Below are 20,542 nucleotides of genomic sequence, written 5' to 3'. Positions count from 1 at the left end.
GAAGTGATGTCAAGGATAGAGAAAAACATACTAAAAATAAAATGTTGACTTTGTTTTTGTTACCTACCAAACTTCAAAACACATTATGTTTCAATATTGATATTCTTAATTCATAGAACAAGGATTATGATGCAGGTATGATAAAATAATATGTAATATTTTGCAGGAAAATGTATTATCTTGGAATTGTTGTTAAAAAAAAATCATTGAAAATAAAGTTATTCAAAATAATGAATATATGACCTCAAATTTGGAAACTATTATTTCGCATTATTTATTTATCTCTTTCTTACTTTATGACACTTCAGCAGTTACCTTCTCTTCCAGTCAATTTCGACCCACCCTGTATTTTACGATGTTTCAACGTTTCTATCATAACATTCCTATAAACTCTGGGGGTAATCAAGAATTTTCCGTCTAGTCGGACTGAATCGATACTGAAATTGACAATATAAAATGAATAGAACAGTTGATGATCTGGGAGAACCTTTGTTTTGTGAATTGTCGGTTATATTCCACATAGGGGATTCTAATTTTAACCCTGCATAGACCGAGACAAGAATGGATCGGAATTGGTTAAATGAAGCTTCGATATAATCCCCTATTGTTCAGTTATTTAATATCTATCCCATTTCTCTTTTAGGGGGGTTCTCGAAAAAAATGTTTTTCAAGGGGTGACATGAAATGAAAATTAAATACTAGAGTAGACACAAGTATTGACTGAATTTTTATGAAACATAGGCATGGGGTGGTTTGATGCTAAAGGGTTTTCCTGTAAGAGGTTTCAATTTGGTAAAGAAAAAATGAGTAAATTTCAAGGGAAACCAATAAATGTTTTTTTTTTTTTTTCGAAAAGAGTTTGATGTGCCATTACCGATGAAAAACTATATCAGCTTAATAGACGCTACGACTACGGTTGCAACACCATATCATTTTCATAAGATTTTTCATGACCCATTCACACATTCGTGGATGTGTGTCCTCAGTAACTTCACGAATTTAATCTTTTAAGGTCCTGAATCGATTGTGGTGCATTGGCAAAAACCTTATCAATCACGTGGTCCCAAAAAAAAAGTCTGAAGGTGTTAAATCGGCTTGAGTTCTTGTGTCAACTGAACTTTAAAAGCCTTAAGACCTAAGTCTTAATGCAAAATATGGTGTAATGTCGTGTTTCTACTTCCTACGACTCGACAATTATGTAACTGTCTTTTTGTACACTGTGCGCAACTTTGCGATTTACTTCACCGTAAACAGAAAGCACGATCAACAACCAATACGATTGATTCTGTGAAGTAAATCGCACGGCGAACAACCAATAAGATATAGCATTTAGTGAAGATATAACATTTAGAGCTATAGCACTTTAAATTGCAATAAAACAACGATGGATTATTCGATTGACATGAATTTTATTTATCCGCAAGATAATCTTGTGGCTTTACATTTCAAATATGATTTCTGGCATATGACCGCCGAGGCTGGCTCGGATGTAGTCCAATCTGGAAGTCCAATTTTCGATGACTTTTTCCAACATTTGTGGCCGTATATCGGCTATTACACGGCAAATGTTGTCTTCCAAATGGTCAAGGGTTTGTGGCTTATCCGCATAGACCAATGACTTTACATAGCCCCACATAAAGTAGTCTAGCGGTGTTAAATCACAAGATCTTGAAAGCAAATAGGTCCAAAACGTGAAATTAGGCGGTCACCAAACGTGTCTTTCAATAAATCGATTGTGGCACGAGCTGTGTGACATGTTGCGCCGTCTTGTTGGAACCACAGCTTCTGGACATCATGGTTGTTCAATTCAGGAATGAAAAAGTTAGTAATCATGGCTCTATACCGATCACCATTGACTGTAACGTTCTGGCCATCATCGTTTTTGAAGAAGTACGGACCAATGATTCCACAAACCCATAAAGCGCACCAAACAGTCAGTTTTTCTGGATGTAACGTTCCGACATACACTTCAGGATTAGCTTCACACTTAATGCTGCAGTTTTGTTTGTTGACGTAGCCATTCAACCAGAAGTGCGCTTCATCGCTAAACAAAATAAAATGGACGTAGTGCGCGATACGTATTGCGCACAGAACCATTATTTTCGAAATAAAATTGCACTATTTGCAAGCGTTGTTCAGGCGTGAGTCTATTCATGATGAATTGCCAAACCAAACTGAGAATAAATCACTTGACAGCTGTTAAATCGCTCGCCATCTTGAACAGTAATGCCAACTTAAAGTTATATACCTCGAAAAAAAACACCCGTTACTTGAGTTGACATTAAAAAACTACTACTTGACTTGAACTTGAGTTGATTTCGAGTCAAGCCCAAGTCAAGCCGTGAATGTGCGGATTGGTCATGGAAAATTTTATGAAAAGGATTAGGTGCTTCTCTCGCTGCTGTGGTAGCTATTTGGATAATATCTTCCCCCTTTACAATTAAAGTAACATCCACTCATTTCTCTTGAAATATACTCTTTTTTCTTCTCTAATACCAAAATGAAACATCTCATTGGAAAACCCTTTAAATAATCTCTCGGAGGAGTTATAACGATTTTTCCTTACGTGACGATTTCAGTACTTATATTCTCGGTTACACTAAATCTCAAAATAAAGTTGCTGGACGGTCTTGCATCATTAATTACGGTTGGTCTTCAAGCACCTAGCGCTCAGTTCATTGACTGGCGCAATTTTCCCCCAATTTGAACCAAATTAAACGTGGTCTTCGAAGCGTCCATCTAACAGCATCCCATATTATCCCACCTTTCCCATTTCTCCGGTATCTCACCGCAACATAACGAGCCGTATATTCGAAACCATAGAGCGTCACATGTTATGTTATATTCATTAAGAGAGCTCTTTCGTTGAAAATACCTCTGACAGGAGCGTACAAAGCACCCGTCACTTCCTGCTTAAAGTTAATACTATATTTATAACTCCTGTCTTGTATGTGTTCGCTCATCAAAAAGGTTGCAGGGAACAGAATAAGGACAGTGCCGTGGGATCGTAGGGAGAGACTGTTTGGAATCGTGGTTGAATTATCGTGTTTTTTTTAGTTGAAACATGTTGTTGTGGGACAAAATGCCTAAGTAACTGTTGGACATGATCGTAGTGGCCTTGTGTTGTATGATGAAATTAGTGGAATTTTCGGTTGGTAGACCGATTGTTGACGTGAGGAAGCAGAAGAGGAGGAGATATGTTAGGAGAAAAGGTAAGAATTTCTATAAGATTACAACTAAGATATTTGTACAGAATATTTTATATGAAGCTAAAACTTTTGGCTTTTTTTCTATGAAATAAGGTATTATAGGCTCATTAGGGTGTTTTTTTTTAGAGCTTTAGAACTTTAAATTGCAATGAAAAAACAAAGATGGATTATTCGATTGACATGAATTTTATTTATCCGCAAGATAATCTTGTGGCATTACATTTTAAATATGATTTCTGGCATATGACCGCCACGGCTGGCTCGGATGTAGTCCAATCTGAACGTCCAATTTTCGATAACTTTTCCAACATTTGTGGCCGTATAACGGTAATAACACGGCGAATGTTGTCTTCCAAATGGTCAAGGGTTTGTGGCTTATCCGCATAGACCAATAACTTCACATAGCCCCACAGAAAGTAGTCTAGAGGTGTTAAATCACAAGATTTTGGAGGCCAATTCACAGGTCCAAAACGTGAAATAAGGCGGTCACCAAACGTATATTTCAATAAATCGATTGTGGCACGAGCTGTGTGACATGTTGCGCCGTCTTGTCGGTACCACAGCTCCTGGACATCATGGTTGTTCAATTCAGGAATGAAAAAGTTAGTAATCATGGCTCTATACCTATCACCATTGACTGTAACGTTCTGGCCATTATCGTTTTTGAAGAAGTACGGACCAATGATTCCACCAGTCACTGGAGCACACCAAACAGTCAGTTTTTCTGGATGTAACGGTGTTTCGACATACACTTGAGGATAAGCTTCACTCCAAATGCGGCAGTTTTGTTTGTTGACGTAGCCATTCAACCAGAAGTGCGCTTCATCGCTAAACAAAAAAAAATGGACGTAGTGCGCGATACGTATTCCGCACAGAATCATTATTTTGAAATGAAATTGCACTATTTGCAAGCGTTGTTCAGGCTTCAGTCTATTCATGAGGAATTGCCAAACCAAACTGAGAATAAATCACTTGACAGCTGTTAAATCGGTTGCCATCTTGAACAGTAATGCCAACTTAAAGTTATATACCCCGAAAAAAAACACCCGTTACATACTCGGTAGATCCATTGAGTCAACAGATTAATAGAGCCGATAGACTAATAAATGATATCTCAACACATCGGTTGAGTTCATGAGTGAAATCGGAAAATTCATGAGTTCATGAGATAATAGGATTCTTATGAAGAAAATTGGGGCATTTTTTTAATACTTCTGCAGAAAAAGTTTTTTCCAAAATTATTATTATATTATATTATTGTTTTCAATAGCCGAGTGCTAAATAAAGTTTATTATTATTATTATTATATTATTAAAAACTTTTTTCATTTTTGATTCTGCAAATACGTAGTATGTATTATAAGACTGTTTGCGGTTTGGACCAAAAATGTACAGGGTGCTTATTAGTAGATCATGAACTTGGACAACTCAAATTCATGAGGGGAAGTAAGTCCTATACCTAAAATGAATACTCTAAGAGTTATCAAGGAAGAACTTGAAATGAGGTAAACCCGCAATTCCTAACTGTGTGGAGTTGTCTGTGACTTCCGTAAAACACAGAAAGAAACTTAAAATCGAAGTTAAAAAAATTAATTCCCACAAGTTTTTCAATATTAATAGATAACTCTTTTGGCAATTTGAGGGGGAATCAAGGGAAATCAATGGATATTATTACAAACTGTGCAAATACTCTAATTATTTCAATTTACCTTTCTTGATTTTTATCAACTGATACTAAATAGAGCTTGTACACCAACTTAAACAGGTTTTTAGAGAATAAGTAACACATGCTTCAGGAGGTGATTCTGCAAATGTTACGCCACTGAGATATTCCAAACTAAATATGGTTAGGTTAGGTTTTTGAATTGCTCTTTCAATTTGCGACGAAAAATTTCTCTTGTTTTGTATGGGGCGCCGTTTGTATGCAAAAAAATAAAACATCTTAACTTCAATACGTTATCAAGAACTATCATATCTAAAAATAAATAATTTTTTAAAGAAATGAAAAATACGCGTTAATTTTTTGCTTTAAAATGGCGTCCCATATACGAAAAAAGGCATGAGGATTTTTTTTTATCACAAAATGAATGAGGAATTCAAAAATGATATATACTTCAAAATATCTCAGTGCCGTGGTATTTTTTTTTCTGCGCGCCAATAAGGATATAAAATGATTCTATGTCAATAGGTAAATGAGTAGTAACTACCTCTTAAAATCCACCAGATTTAATTTTAATATCTTGACCGGTTTAAGCAATAGTTATTGAGAAAAACATTCCCTATCTTAGGTATCTCTCGGTTTTATCTCATGAATAACTGAACAGAAACTGACAGCATAGTTTTGAATTCATTAGACTGACTTGAATTAATAAATTTTATTCCATCGGACTATACGAAGATATGAACTGAAGATCTCATTTTTCAGCAGTTATAATGGTTTATATCTGGCTTTGATCTAGTTTCTTATGTGAATGCGGTTGTTGTAACATTTTTAACAATTAGCGATTTATCGTCTATGAAAAAATGATTAAACAATTATTAATTTACAAGGAGTAGTCATTACGAAAAGAAATAACGAGAATTTTCCTCCTCTAATCGGAATATTTGTCATAATTTCCGTCTTGAAAGAATGGAGTTGAATGTTTGAGGTTAGTTAGATTATATTGTATTAGAACAATATACTCGTAATTAGGAAAACTTGATAAAAATAACAATAAGGTGATTAAATTCTTCACGAAATAATCAAATATTTTTTTTTAGTATGGTAATGTTGGCAAAAGTATCATTGTTTCTAATCATTGAAATGAATGGGGATGATAAATCAGAAAAAAACAACTGCTTTGTTTTGATATAGAACAAAGACTTGGGTAGACAATCTTAAATTCTACCATGTTCTTTTATTCTACCCCTATACATGTAAATCAAATATGCAGAATATGTTTCTAAACATGGCGCTAACATTATCAAATTCGTAATATTCGTAATTAGTTTGAACTTGGCTTTATTAGGTCTATTATCAGTAAATTTTGAAGTTATTTCTTCATCTCTACAGTTGTGTATGAAAATTCACTTTATGGAATTGTGTGTATTATATTTTGACATTTCTTATGTCATTTATGTTGAGTAGGTTATGCCATTATTCATGAAAAGATACGCGCTTCAACCACTTTCAGGAACTGTTAAATTATTTTCTCAAAATCAGTGCTAATTTGTGAATAATGAGATAAATTTGAGGATAATCCATGGATTCGATTCAGTTAATCGGCTCACTATTCGTCTTATTGTAAACGAATTATTTAGTCTGCATTAATTGAAAATTGAATATATAATAATCGAAACAGTTCCTCAATATTTCATTTAGTTCTTTGACGAAAATTATACGGTTAGTTTAGGTTAGGTAAGGCTACGTTCCAAATGTTGAGTGGTGTATTATCTAATAAGTTTATGTCAGGATAAGTGAAATACTCAAGAATTTGAAGATATAATTAAATTTCTTGGTTAGTGTAGAAACAAGTGGTATATTAATTAGATAGTAGGTAATAACTGATTATCTCCGCTGAATTGAGAAATTTTAACGAAAATGAAAATGACCGAATGCAGTTTTTCAAAGAAAACACGCTAGAATGCGAAATTATCCGGTCATTTTGATGCACGAGTGTAATTCGGGGGAATATTTCCCGAATAAACTGTTACATCAATTGTCAAATTGATGTAGAATGGAATTGCCATAGATTCGATCTGTGTAAGATGCATAGAAACTATGCATCTATGAACAGAACAATTATCGTAGTACTGTTTCGCTTCCTACAATGCAATCATCGTAAGTAATTGCACAAGTGCATCAAAATTACCGATAATTTTGCATGACAGCGTGTTGTCATAAAAACTGCATGAGTTCATTTTCATTTTTGGAGAAAGAGCCCGACACCGAAGGTGGAGGGCTCTTTCTCCAAAAATGAAAATGACCGAATGCAGTTTTTCAAAGAAAACACGCTGGAATGCGAAATTATCCGGAAATTTTGATGCACGAGTGTAATTCGGGGGAATATTTCCCGAATAAACTGTTACATTACCTGTCAAACTTATTTTAGAATGGAATTGCCATAGATTCGAACTGTGTAAGATGCATAGAAACTATGCATCTATGAACAGAACAATTATCGCAGTGCAGTTTCGCTTCCTACAATGCAATTATCGCTGTAATTTTCGATAATTGTTCTCCAGATACATAGAATTTTTGACAGGAGGGAAATATTCGCTGTAATTTTCGATAATTGTTCTCCATATACATAGAATTTTTGACAGGAGGGGTATATTCCTCCACCTTCGGTGTCGGGCTCTTTCTCCAAAAATGAAAATGAACTTCTGCAGTTTTCATGACGACACGCTGTCATGCAAAATTATCGGTAATTTTAATTCACTTGTGCAATTACTTACGAATATTTCCCTCCTGTCAAAAATTCTATGTATCTGGAGAACAATTATCGAAAATTACAGCGATAATTGCATTGTAGGAAGCGAAACTGCACTGCGATAATTGTTCTGTTCATAGATGCATAGTTTCTATGCATCTTACACAGTTCGAATCTATGGCAGTTTTTATGACAACACGCTGTCATGCAAAATTATCGGTAATTTTGATGCACTTGTGCAATTACCTACGATAATATCAAAGAAGAATCTCCTATTTGACTTCATAGTACTTCAATTAAAAAAGAAGAAACTGAATTTTCTATGGTAACCTGTCAACAAACACCGAACCTAACATTGAAACGTCAGAATCACGATGAACCGACGTGCAATTTTCAAAAAATCATATCTCCCAAACTATACCTTACCCAACATTGGAGTAAATCTTGTTCGATTCGTGATGAAAAACTCTATCTAGAAAAAAAATAACATAGTAATCCGTCATCGGTCTCAAGGCGAACATCAATCAAACTCTTGCATAATAACCATAGAAAACAATGTTTTTCTTACTCTTCCATACAAAATATCAGGATCGCGCGTTTCGGATCATCAGCTATCTGAACCGCGGATTTGAGGCAAAGTTGCAGGCGCAGCAACTGCATACTCATCCCCACCAGGCGTCCGTCCGTCCGTGCGTCACATAGACGGTGGGTTCCGTCTGTCAGTTATCGCGGTTCGCTTCAGTTGTGCGAGGACGTTCGTTCCGGGGCGATTTCCCATCGTTTTATGACTCACCGGTTTTTCCGAGAGCTGATCCCAGTTGGCCGAGCGCTTTTCCGACCGTGTTTTGTTCTGTATCGGCCGGTCAACGGAAGTTCCGCGAACATGTGAGATAATCGCTTCTGTGATCTGCCGGTATTATGTTTGGATTATGACATACGGATTTTTAGGATTATGTTTTGATATGGTAATTTTTTATTTTTTTTTTGATTTTATTTTTTTCGTTTTTATTTTTTCATTTATTTATTTTTTGGTGGATGTTTTGTTGGGAGGCATCACTAAATTTCAGCATATTTTTCACATGTTTCAATCTCATTTTGTGTCCACAACAAAAGTAAACAAAGCAATGTTGTGACGTTTGAAGGAAGATTATTCTTGAATTTCAGCAAAATAAATTCTATGATTTATTTCCAGAAAATCCATTCGACTAAAAGCTACATATAAAATAGACCTGTCACTTCTTCTGTAATCAAATTCTTGAAAGTTAAAATAAATAAAATTATTAATTTTAGCATTCAACAATTTGAAGTGAAAACAAATGATGTCTGCTAACTTCACATTCACCTCCTTTTATTTACTTTTTTTTGTTGGTGAACAATATTTTAAGGTAATTTTCAATCTCAAAAAAATCTAGTGTATACTAAACATTGGAACTGTTTTCTCAGATGTTGAAAAAGGAAAGCATACTATACTATATTCATCAAAATGATTATTATGAACAATCAACCTAAAATGCTGCAATTTTGCCAATTATACAACTAGAATACAAAGCGCCTTTTTATGCAGACGATATAAGTTATGAGAACCTCCCAAGTGCCAAAAAAATGTAGATTCATTCAATTTACACATACATTGTTTTTTTCTTCGCAGATCGCACATATCCTTACAATATCCCTAATTTTTTCTTTTTTAGTCGGGAATGGTCTCAAACGATAAAGTTCGACCCGCTGTGACGAATATGTCCTCAAAATTGATTCTGTCCGTCCGGGTCGTAAAAACGATAACTCACGAACGGAACAACTCAGAAACTTGAAATTTTTGGGGTAGGTTCGGATCTCGATTATTGAGGTTTAGTTCGTTAATGGAAATAATGGGAATAAGGGTTCCGTAAATATGGCTGATCAACATTTTGAGCTGCTGTTAATTTTAAAACCGCAGATTTTCATTTGGATGTAGGGTTACAATTTTAAGCTTCATGGTGTTACGAGAACCATAGAAAAGTCAAGGAGAATTTCGGATAATAATCTCAAAACGTTGACTCATTTTTCAACGTATTGTACACAAAGGTTTATTGACAATTCCTCGGACAATTCCAAATCGTTGTTGAATACTGTATCTTTCAATAGTTAAATGACATGAACAACTCTCAGAACAACTGAATACAAAACGCATAAGAAATATAAAAAAAATAATACACAGCATACATAGAAAATTCCAGAGATTATGGAAAAAAAATTCACAATATTTCTGTAACAAAGCAGTAAAATTTAGTTCGTTGATATAAAATAATTATTCGAAGGTTCATGCTAAATTTCAGGAGTATCGTATTATCAAAACTTTCCATTTAATTCAGTGTTTTACTTGTTTTATTCCGTTTTCAATTCTTCAACATCAAAAGCTCTTTACGGTGACAATTTCAGAAATAATTAGAAATATTGTTTCGAAAACAATTCCAAAGGTTCGTGATATGATATAATAAACAAAATGACGGAAACAACAACTATAGGAAATAGATACAAAAATGATATTTGTCGTCTTTTTGAAGTCGCCGACTTCAATACAAAGTTTTGTACAAAACAACTGCAACTATTCGTAAACTATTACCCAATTAACTAACAACGTATGTTTATTTATTGACAACTTCTATCGAAACTCGGCTACAAAAATGTTATGTAACTAATATCATTATCAATCATATTTATACACGCGCGAACAAAACATTACAGCCAATCTTTACGAGAATCTCAATTTCAGATTGTCGTCCACATAAATTTCAGCATGAACTGATTTCTTTTGCAGATCGCCAATGACGTATCTTATATATTCGGTTGTCATTAACGCCAAAGAAATGATATTAAAACCAGATTGGCAACTAGAAAACGGGTTTGATTAACTCTTAAAAAAATTGAACTGATTGGACGCGTTTCTATCAACTCCCATATAGTTTTTAACGTTTGAAATTCAAATGGTAGCGACCGTCCTAGAGTGGCCAACAATTAAAGGAATGGACCTTGGCTAATAAACAGAACAGTAATTATTGTTTGAATTATTGATGTTGTAACCTTCTCGCTGGCTGAATTTCAGCATCTTTTGATGGTGAGGTTCCTGCTGGTAATGAGACTAATTGATTGAATATATTTTATAAATCTTATTTCTGCTTGTTTCCTTCGAAGTAATCTCTTTTCGATGAAATGGAATAATTAAGAGGGGTTTATACCACGCGGCATTCTCATGATCTGCCAAAGTTTAACTGAAGGGTGATTTTTTAGACCTATAGAACTTTAAATTGCAATAAAACAACGATGGATAATTTGATTGAAATGATTTTCATTTATCCGCAAGATAATCTTGTGGCATTACATTTTGAATATGATTTCTGGCATATGTCCGCCACGGCTGGCTCGGATGTAGTCCAACCTCGACGTCCAATTTCCGATGACCTTTTCCAACATTTGTGGCCGTATATCGGCAATAACACGGCTAATGTTGTCTTCCAAATGGTCAAGGATTTGTGGCTTATCCGCATAGACCAATGACTTTACATAGCCCCACAGAAAGTAGTCTAGCGGTGTTAAATCACAAGATCTTGGAGGCCAATTCACAGGTCCAAAACGTGAAATTAGGCGGTCACCAAACGTGTCTTTCAATAAATCGATTGTGGCACGAGCTGTGTGACATGTTGCGCCGTTTTGTTGGAACCACAGCTCCTGGACATCATGGTTGTTCAATTCAGGAATGAAAAAGTTAGTAATCATGGCTCTATACCGATCACCATTGACTGTAACGTTCTGACCATCATCGTTTTTGAAGAAGTACGGACTAATGATTCCACCAGCCCATAAAGCGCACCAAACAGTCAGTTTTTCTGGATGTAACGGTGTTTCGACATTCACTTGAGGATTAGCTTCACTCCAAATGCGACAGTTTTGTTTGTTGACGTAGCCATTCAACCAGAAGTGCGCTTCATCGCTAAACAAAATAAAATGGACGTAGTGCGCGATACGTATTCCGCACAGAACCATTATTTTCGAAATAAAATTGCACTATTTGCAAGCGTTGTTCAGGCGTGAGTATATTCATGATGAATTGCCAAACCAAACTGAGAATGAATCACTTGACAGCTGTCAAATCGGTGGCCATCTTGAACAGTAATGCCAACTTCAAGTTATATACCTCGAAAAAAACACCCGTTGCTCATCTCTCCTCAGCATCTTTGAGATCCCACCACTTTTCAGGATTGGACTTTTTGAATGTGAATTGTCATAAAAAACTAAATGTATGTTCGAAATCCAATTTTTCTTTCTATTTCAAAGAAATTAATAAAAAACAACCTTCGGCAATGACCAACTCTTTAAAGTAAAGTGAAAAACTTCATATAAATCGATACCATCTTTTACAAATTTCTCTCATTATTGGAAATAATGAACCACAACACAGATGAATATTAATTCACACGTTTTCTCAATAATACAGTCTAATTGTAACATTTCTCTTACTCATCAAGCAAAAACACTGACGGTGTGAAAACCCCAATCAAGCTACACCCTTATTTGTCAGCGTAATTATTTTTATACCCTCGTATATCATCCCCTTCAAACCTTCCCCTACATCCCTGTCGCATGGAAGAGGGATGCTTTCCTGATCAATCCTAGGTTAGGGGAAGTAAGAGTTTAGAGGATGGGTGTGTGGGAAAGCAGGGCTACCAACCCTCATCTTCCGTAATTCCATAGAAACTAACATTGGTCCTTCGAGGTGGATAGGTGGAAAATTCATTGATTCACTTCTAGATAGTTAATTTTCGATTTATTAGTCACAATGTCTGTAATTTTCGAATGTTGAGTCTCGATCTATCTTGCTTTGTCAACTCAACATCAAAGTAGATTTAAAAATAGACAATAACAATTATATCTGGTCGATTTAAAAGAAAAATTAGGCTCGCTTCACTTTCACAAAACATTTCAAATTCCACTCTATGTACAGGGTGGGCAAATAAGCGAGGTGAGCGGCTATATCTCAGGATCCACTCATCGTACAGACTTGCGGTAAAATTTTTTATCACTAAAGTGTACCTACAAGAAAACACACTGGAAATTGTCTTGAAGTTCATACCTCTACCGCTAGGGCGCGTAATAGCTATCGTCGAGTAGAAAAAAGAATTTTACTCGAAAAAATATGGAGTTGAAGGAAAAATATCATCACTGTAATCCTTGGAAAATTCTCTATCTTTTTGAATTGTCACTTTCGATTTTACGACATCAAATAAGGGTAGGTGAAAGGGAGAAATCTGACTGATTGAAATGCCTGTAACTTCAGTTTGGCTCAACATTTTTGAGCAAATTAGATCTCGTCTAAGAGATAATATCTTGTTGATTGAGGACAAAATATACTCATGATAAATTTGTTTTTGCTGCTTTCGATAAGGGGCGCTAAGTCATAAGTTCATTGTTTTGTTCATTTTACTCCGACATTTCGAGTGTAAAGACAGGACTTTCTTAACAAAATCAGAAGTTCCATCAAATTCGCATGAAAAACCCTGCAGGTCGCAAAGCGATACTTTCAGGCGTTCTGAAGTTATGGCCGAAAGAAGATATTCTTCAACTGATGCACTGCGAAAAGCCAAATTGTGTCTTTAAGTTCTGACAGAAACAGAAATCCCATCAAATTTGTATGAAAAAACCAAAAGGTCGCAAAGCGATAGCTTCAGGCGTTCTGAGTTATGGCCGAAAAAAGACAATTTAATTTTTCAGTGCATCAGTTAAATAATATCTTTTTTCGGCCTTAACTCCAGAACGCCTGAAGCTATCGCTTTGGGACCTTTTGGTTTTTTCACACAAATTTGATGGAATTTCTGTTTCTGTTAAAAAAATCCCTATCATTACATTCGAAATTTCGGAGTAAAATGAACAAAACAATGAAATTCTGACTTAGCGCCCCCTATCGAAAGCAGCAAAAACCACTTCATCATGAATATATTTTGTCCTCAATCAACAAGATATTATCTCTCAGACGAGATCTAATTTGCTCAAAAATGTTGAGCCAAACTGAAGTTACAGGCATTTCAATCAGTCAGATTTCTCCCTTTCCCCTACCCTTAATTGATGTCGTAAAATCGAAAGTGACAATTCAAAAAGATAGAGAATTTTACAAGGATTACAGTGATAATATTTTTCCTTCAACTTCATATGAAACATTTTCAAGTAAAATTAATTTTTCTACTCGACGGTAGCTATTACGCCCTCTAGCGGTAGAGGTATGAACTTCAAAACAATTTCCAGTGTAAACTTTAGTGGTAAAAATTTTTACCGCAAGTCTCTACGATGAGTGGATCCTGAGATATAGCCGCTTACCTCGTTTATTTGCCCACCCTGTACATATATGATAAATTTTCCAATATTGTTTCTATAGATGTGCAAACACTAAATCTCTATGTAAAATCTGCGGAATGTTTCACATAAAGGTATGTAAGTTATGTCGTAAACATAATATAATGATAACACTTAATTATAGGTGATTAAACTCAACAGAGATTTCTCTGGATGTTTTATGTTATTCGCGTGAAAACTGTACTACCGCAAAAACAAGATATTTTTGTGTGAACGTCGTGATGAAAATCGTAATTATATCTAATGAGTTATCGGATAAGACAACTAGATTGCATGTGCAGCCTCAATATGCCAAGAATTGAAGTATTGACAAATAATCAACACGCTACCAAACAGAAAGTAAGAACTTTTCGCTCGATTTTTCCGTCTAACTTTAGTTGGAGTATGGAGTTCAAACACCTCTAATTGAAGATATAATTACATCAGAAAGTAGTATTAGCGAAGATACAGATCTCTCCTAAGTTAAAATTGATCATCATATCCTTGAAATGCAGGGTTTTCCAATAAGAGGTTTTAAAGTTTCTTAATATTGAGAATCCTCCAGGCTTTATTTGATTTCATAATTTTCCATCCAGGATCTTAGACACATGAGTTATCTTAAATCTTATAGATTTGTTGCCTAACCTATTGCAGGTTTTTGTAACTGTAGTGCATCAACTCTGGAAAATTGTCGTTCAACAGGAGCTGAAGATGCTGGCGTTGATAAAAAATCCTTGGCCATTTTGGCCAAATTTGCAAAGATATTTCTGAAACTACCAAAATCTACCGATAGATTTCATAGAAATGTGATAATACTACTAATGAAGTCACACTGGCGAATGCTTCAGTCTCTCGGCGCTCGAGGAATCCCCTTATTTAATCTAAGCGCGCACGAGATTGCAGAAATATATGCCGTGCGACGCGTGCATATCAAGCTCAAGTAATATCGAGCTCAGTTAATATCAAGTCATGCAATAAATATCTAAAATACAGTCAAGTCAAGTTCAAGTATGTAGTTTTTCACGAGCTTGATTTTCAAGTCAAGTTAAAATGGCTTAATGAATCCCTAATCGAAAAGCATACCAAGTGAGTTATTCTGTAAGATGAGCGGAAAGTGAAAAGAAGGCATATTTTTCATTTTGATTAATTAGGTCCTCGAAAAATAACTCAAATCTTTAAGGAAAGATATTAGATATAAGAATATTCCGAGAAATATTCATTCCTTGATATTTTCCTATATTTTCTTCATGAGTGGAGATATTAGGCGTTGAAAGAGAAAATTATAAACCATAGTGTGAATTTATTCTCTTGAACGATTCCAAATGTTTATTCATGAAAATAATTAACCCAAATCTTAAAAAATTCAGTGTTTAATCAATTCGAATTCCAAAACAAGCTGAAGAAGAGCATTCAAATCGTCGACAAACATCTCAGCGCCCAAGTTAAAACAACAAAATTTATGTCTTTTCACAGAGATGCTGTGTTAAAAATTCCACGTTCTTCAAACAAACAGATCTCTCTCGCTAGTGATTTATACTCAGATACGCATAAACAGATTCAAGTCTCGACTTACATTGCAAGCCTCACAACATCACAATGTCGTCGAGAGAACATAAGAACGTTGATTTTGATCGATGACTACTGGCAGCAGATACTCGCTCGTTTTGCCATTTAAGAATTGGGTTGAGACATCCTTATTTGACGAAGGTTTAGCTGACGACGATTAGAAACTACACTGCTAATGTGATAACACTTTCACCGATGTAGAAAAACGGGGCAATGGTCACATTATGCAATAACAGAAACATTTGTACCTATTTGTCGAAGTTATGGCAGCTTTTCTCTTGATCTTTGAACGTATGTGGTGTGGTTATGGTCATTGGGGATTGGGTTACGTCGACATCTGGACGTTATGGTCATGATCTTGACCATAACTTTTGAAAAAATTAGCTCTGCAAATGTTTAACACCGCTAATTCATTGCTATGTCTATAAATATTCCAAATCTACTGGGTTTTCAACAGAGAGATACTTACAAAATGAAAAAGAATACGAAAAGCACTCGAGCAAAGTCAGGAGCTTTTGATCGCTCGTTAATTCCTTCTCCAATTGCGCCCTTGAGGAACACTATATAGGGTGTTCCCGAATTGAAGGTATAAAAGAAAATGAGAGATTCCTCGGAGAATTTCATGAAAGAAAGTCCTATAAACATGGGCCCGCAAACGCTTTGTTTTCGAGATACACTGTTTTTTTTGTAGTCCTACTTTTTTGTGATGATTACATTTCCAGTTTATCGAATCTTTATTCTTTATTAATACTCGCTTCATATTGATAGGTAAACAAATACCAACATATATAATTAATTTATTCATCACAGCTTGCTAACTGGATCTTTATGATAATTTGGATTTTCCTGAGGATTATAAGAGAATTGTTTGAAATTTTTTCTAGAAATCGAAAGCTGATACGACAAAACTTCATAGGCATACAACTTTGCTTCCGGCGTTTTTTCGACATTCGAGGCTTTATTTTCAAAAACTGGTTTTACATTTAAGATTCAAAGTATTGTCCATCGCTGGCCACTACTTTCTGACATTTTTCGGCCAGCGTTCAAATTCCGCTTTGAAAAAACTGGTCATCTCTTAAATCAATCCATTTTTTCACTTCATAAGACCGGAAGTGCTGGTCAACCAGACCGTGTGGCATTGATCGAAACAAGTGATAGTCCGAGGGAGGAACGTCTGGGTAATATCACTTTATCATGTCTCTCGTTGTATTGCGGCCGTTTGTCTTTCAATTCTCGGCTCAAACGCATTAATTTCGTTCGATAACGATCGCCTGTGATTGTTTCATTTTTGCTGCGCTGATCTGGTCACACCAAATACTGAGCATAATCATGGAACCGTGAATATTCGGTTTGGCTGTCGACGTGGAAGCCAGGCCGGGATATCCCCATGATTTTCTACGATTGGCATTGACGTAATACACCCATTTTTCGTCTCCAGTAACAATGCGATACAGAAATCTCTTTCGTCTTCGCCTTGCAAGCAGCTGTTCATAAGCAAACAAACGCTGGTCAACATCTCTCGCCTTCAACTAGTACGGCACCGAATTTTCTTGTTTCTGAATTATTCCCATGACTTTCAGGTGTTTTGAAATGGCTTGTTGCGTCCCTTGCAATGATCCTTTCAATTCTTGTTGCATTTGACGCGAGTCTTGATCAAGTAATGCCTCCAATTCTGCATCTTCGAGAACCTTCTCTCTTCCACCGCCATGCTGGTCTTCGTCGTCAAAATTACCGTTTTTGAAGCATTGAAAGCACTCTAGGCACGTTCTTTCACTAATAGCGGCCTCACCATAGGTATTTGGGAGTATTCGATGAGCCTCAGCCGCAGATTTCTTCATATTGAATAAGAAAATTAAAACCTCCCGAATATGTCTCGTGAGCTGACATGTTTAATCGAGAATAACTTTATGATGCAGACACAAATCGACTTATATTTCGTTGGCATTATGTTTACCTTAGCTAAATAAAAAGAAAAGAATTGCCTTATACCTACTGACATAATCTGAGCAGCGTCGGTTTTGAAGTAACGAAATTATTCTTGAATTTTTTCTGGTTCTGGTTATACAATTAAGATGAAATTTTGCATGGAGCTTGAAACAGTCATTTCGATTGAACCTGCAGTTTTGAAATTGACAGGAAAACGAAACTTCGAACGGAACTTCTAATCATATTTCGCCCACTTACAAACCCAATAGCTACATTTACCTATAATCCAATCCTAATTGATGAATTAGACGTCAATTTATGTCAAATCTGTTGAAAATAAATATTCATAGAAGCACGTTTGAATCAGACGTCAATTTGACATCTAACACAAGTGATAAACATCTCTATTAAACCATTGAGTTCCTAATCAAGCATTCTTATTCGAAAGAATTAATTTATTCAAATACCTATAGCTTAGCTTCTCAATCGGTGTCAGTATTTTCCTGGAATTTTTGTACTTATACGTTGTATTGAGCCCCTCTGAACAACCAAGACTTAACAACTGCTTGTCAATAAGTAAATTATGAACGCCACTAATTGATTACTATTTATCATGTGGTATGCGGCAATTTTCTACTCCAACGATTCTTGGAGGAGTGGTTGATACATGTTATGTACCGATATCAAGATCTCAACGCACAATGTCTGTCTTTATTTTTGTTCCTCGCTTATATTATGATTACGTACTCAGTTGATCGGTTGGCTACGTAAAAAAAATGTAAAACAAGAAGGTCTGAATTTTTTAAGAATTGAAGATTTATGTCTGTAGGGTAGCATCTTGAGGAAAAGGCTTCCGAGAAAAGAATACTTGGCTAACTGTTCTGGATGCTAGCCCAAAATATAAGTGCTTGGACCTCGGCTTGGACTCTTCACTCGAAGTTCTATTATGAAGTCATGAATATAACTGTTCTTAGAAATCATTTAACTTGTGAAACTCATTGTTGTCAATAATACGAAATAAGGTTGAGCGTCTAGTGCATTTCTCGAATACCATGAAAGCTATTTGCATTCGCTACAAAAAGTGATTGCTGTAGAACATTAATTTCTGCTTTAACTTACATTAGCATTATATAGGCATTATTGAAAAAAAACTGGTTATACATTTATTATTATTGTCCATCGCTGGCCACTACTTTCTCCCATCTTTCAGGCAACGTACAAATCCCGAATTGAAAAAACTGACCTTTTGAAGCGATCCATGAATCGATCCAATTTTTTACTTCTTCATAAGACCGAAAGTGCTGGTCAGCCAGGCCGTGTGTCATTGATCTAAAGGAGTGATTGTCCGAAGAGGAAGTCTGAAGAATACGGGGGATGGGTAGGACTTCCCATTTCAACGTTTTCAAGTATGACTTCACCACTCGTGTTGAGTTTGTCTTTCACATCTCGGCTCAAACGCATTAATTTCGTTCGATAACGAAAGCCTGTGATATTTTCAGTCGGTTGTAACAACTCAAAATACACTACGCCGAGCTAGTCCCACCAAATATGAGCATGACCTTGGAACCGTGAATATTCGTTTTGGCCATCGACGTGGAAGCATTGTCGGGATATCCCCATGATTTTCTGCACTTGGGATTATCAAATGAACCCATATTTCGTCTCTAGTCACAATGTGATGCAGATATCCCTTTCATCTTTGCCTTGCAAGCAGATGTTGACAAGCAAACAAACGCCGTTCGACATCTCTCGGCTTCAATTCGTACGACATCCAATTTCCTTGCTTCTGAATCATTCCCATGACTTTCAGGAGTTTCGAAATGGCTTGTTGCGTCACTCTCAATGATCCTGCTAATTCTTGTTGCGTTTGGCACGAGTCTTGATGAAATAATGCCCCCAATTCTGCATCTTTGGAAACCTTCTCTTTTTCACCGCTATGCAGGTCTTCGACGTCAAAATCACCGTTCTTGAAGCTTTGAAACCACTCTCAGAACATTCTTTTACTAATAGCGGCCTCCCCATAGGTATTTGAGAGCATTCGACGAGCCTCGACCACAGATTTCTTCATATTAAAGCAGAAAATTTAAACCTTCCGCAAATTACGAGAATTAAGCTCGTAAGCTGACATGTTCAATCGAGAATAACTTTATGGTGCAGACACAAATCGACTAATATTTTGATAGCATTAGGTTTACAAATACCTAAGCTAATTGTAAAAACTTTACGATCTATTTATTTCGACTACCATTTACCGTTACAGCCATCTAATGAAAAACGGCGGAAGCAAAGTTTTACACCTAATACAATAACATATGTCTCAAAAATTTGGAATAATATTCTCCATATAACTTTCAAACGAAAAAAAAAGGTTCACGGCAATTTTTCAGAATGAAAATTTGAATTTTTTTCATACAGTTGAAATTTATGCCAAAACTTTTGAGACATACGTTATCTATCAGTAACAAAATAGTTATTTCCATTCAGTTTTTTTGAAATAAATCTTGTAGGAAAATGCTATGCATGAAATAGTAATAAAAAATAACGCATCTTCGATATGAGTATTGGTAAAACACCCACTTAAAATCAACGTAACTGACCTTAGAATCCAAGCAACGAAGAAGTTGACCTACCAATAAATATCAAACCAGAAGCCCTGACATTGCTCCAAGTTCCAATAGAGCATTAAAGTTGACATTTCGTAGCTGTCGCCTTTGCAAAAAGGTTGTAGAGGTCCAAAGGATTCGACCTTTGTTATTTTCGAACAGAAAGTCATATCGCAATGAGTTACAGTGTTGGAATTCTGCCAAAAAAATCTGGAAATGTTACCAGTAAACAATTATTCGAAATCCGACTGCAAAACTATTCGTTTTCGTTGAATGCTGGTTTTGGGACCTTGATTTAAACCCGATCGAAAACATGAAACGTTGGATTTATAACAGAATTGTTGTCGCGAAAGCGGAGCATTGGTGGGAGTATTCGAAATAATTGTTTGTACTGATCGTTGGTGAAATAAGACGCCTGAAAGAAAATACAGCCAAATTATATTTTTGGCGCTAGCTAAAGTGAAATG

General features: G+C 35.7%; 1 protein-coding gene across 7 annotated transcripts in view; it reads left to right on the top strand.

The window, feature by feature from the left end:
- LOC123683260 overlaps window positions 1–20,542 on the top strand; it is a 77,219-nt gene that overhangs the window by 5,718 nt on the left and 50,959 nt on the right. For 2 of the 7 annotated variants that reach the window (XM_045622187.1, XM_045622235.1), the window contains exon 2: window positions 2,978–3,212. The exons of 1 other annotated variant lie outside the window; for it this stretch is intronic. In XM_045622187.1, the coding sequence (XP_045478143.1) occupies window positions 3,104–3,212 (109 nt within the window). In that variant the 5' untranslated portion in view covers window positions 2,978–3,103. Of the gene's footprint in view, window positions 1–2,970; window positions 3,213–8,338; window positions 8,586–20,542 lie in introns of those variants that run through there. 4 more of the 7 variants (XM_045622228.1, XM_045622213.1, XM_045622205.1 and 1 more) reach the window with 3 other exon arrangements.

Source organism: Harmonia axyridis, chromosome 1 (assembly GCF_914767665.1).
Source record: "Harmonia axyridis chromosome 1, icHarAxyr1.1, whole genome shotgun sequence".
Classification (NCBI taxonomy): domain Eukaryota; kingdom Metazoa; phylum Arthropoda; class Insecta; order Coleoptera; family Coccinellidae; genus Harmonia; species Harmonia axyridis.
The sequence above is the reverse complement of the archived record's forward strand: the minus strand, read 5'-3'. Positions and strand labels throughout refer to the sequence as shown.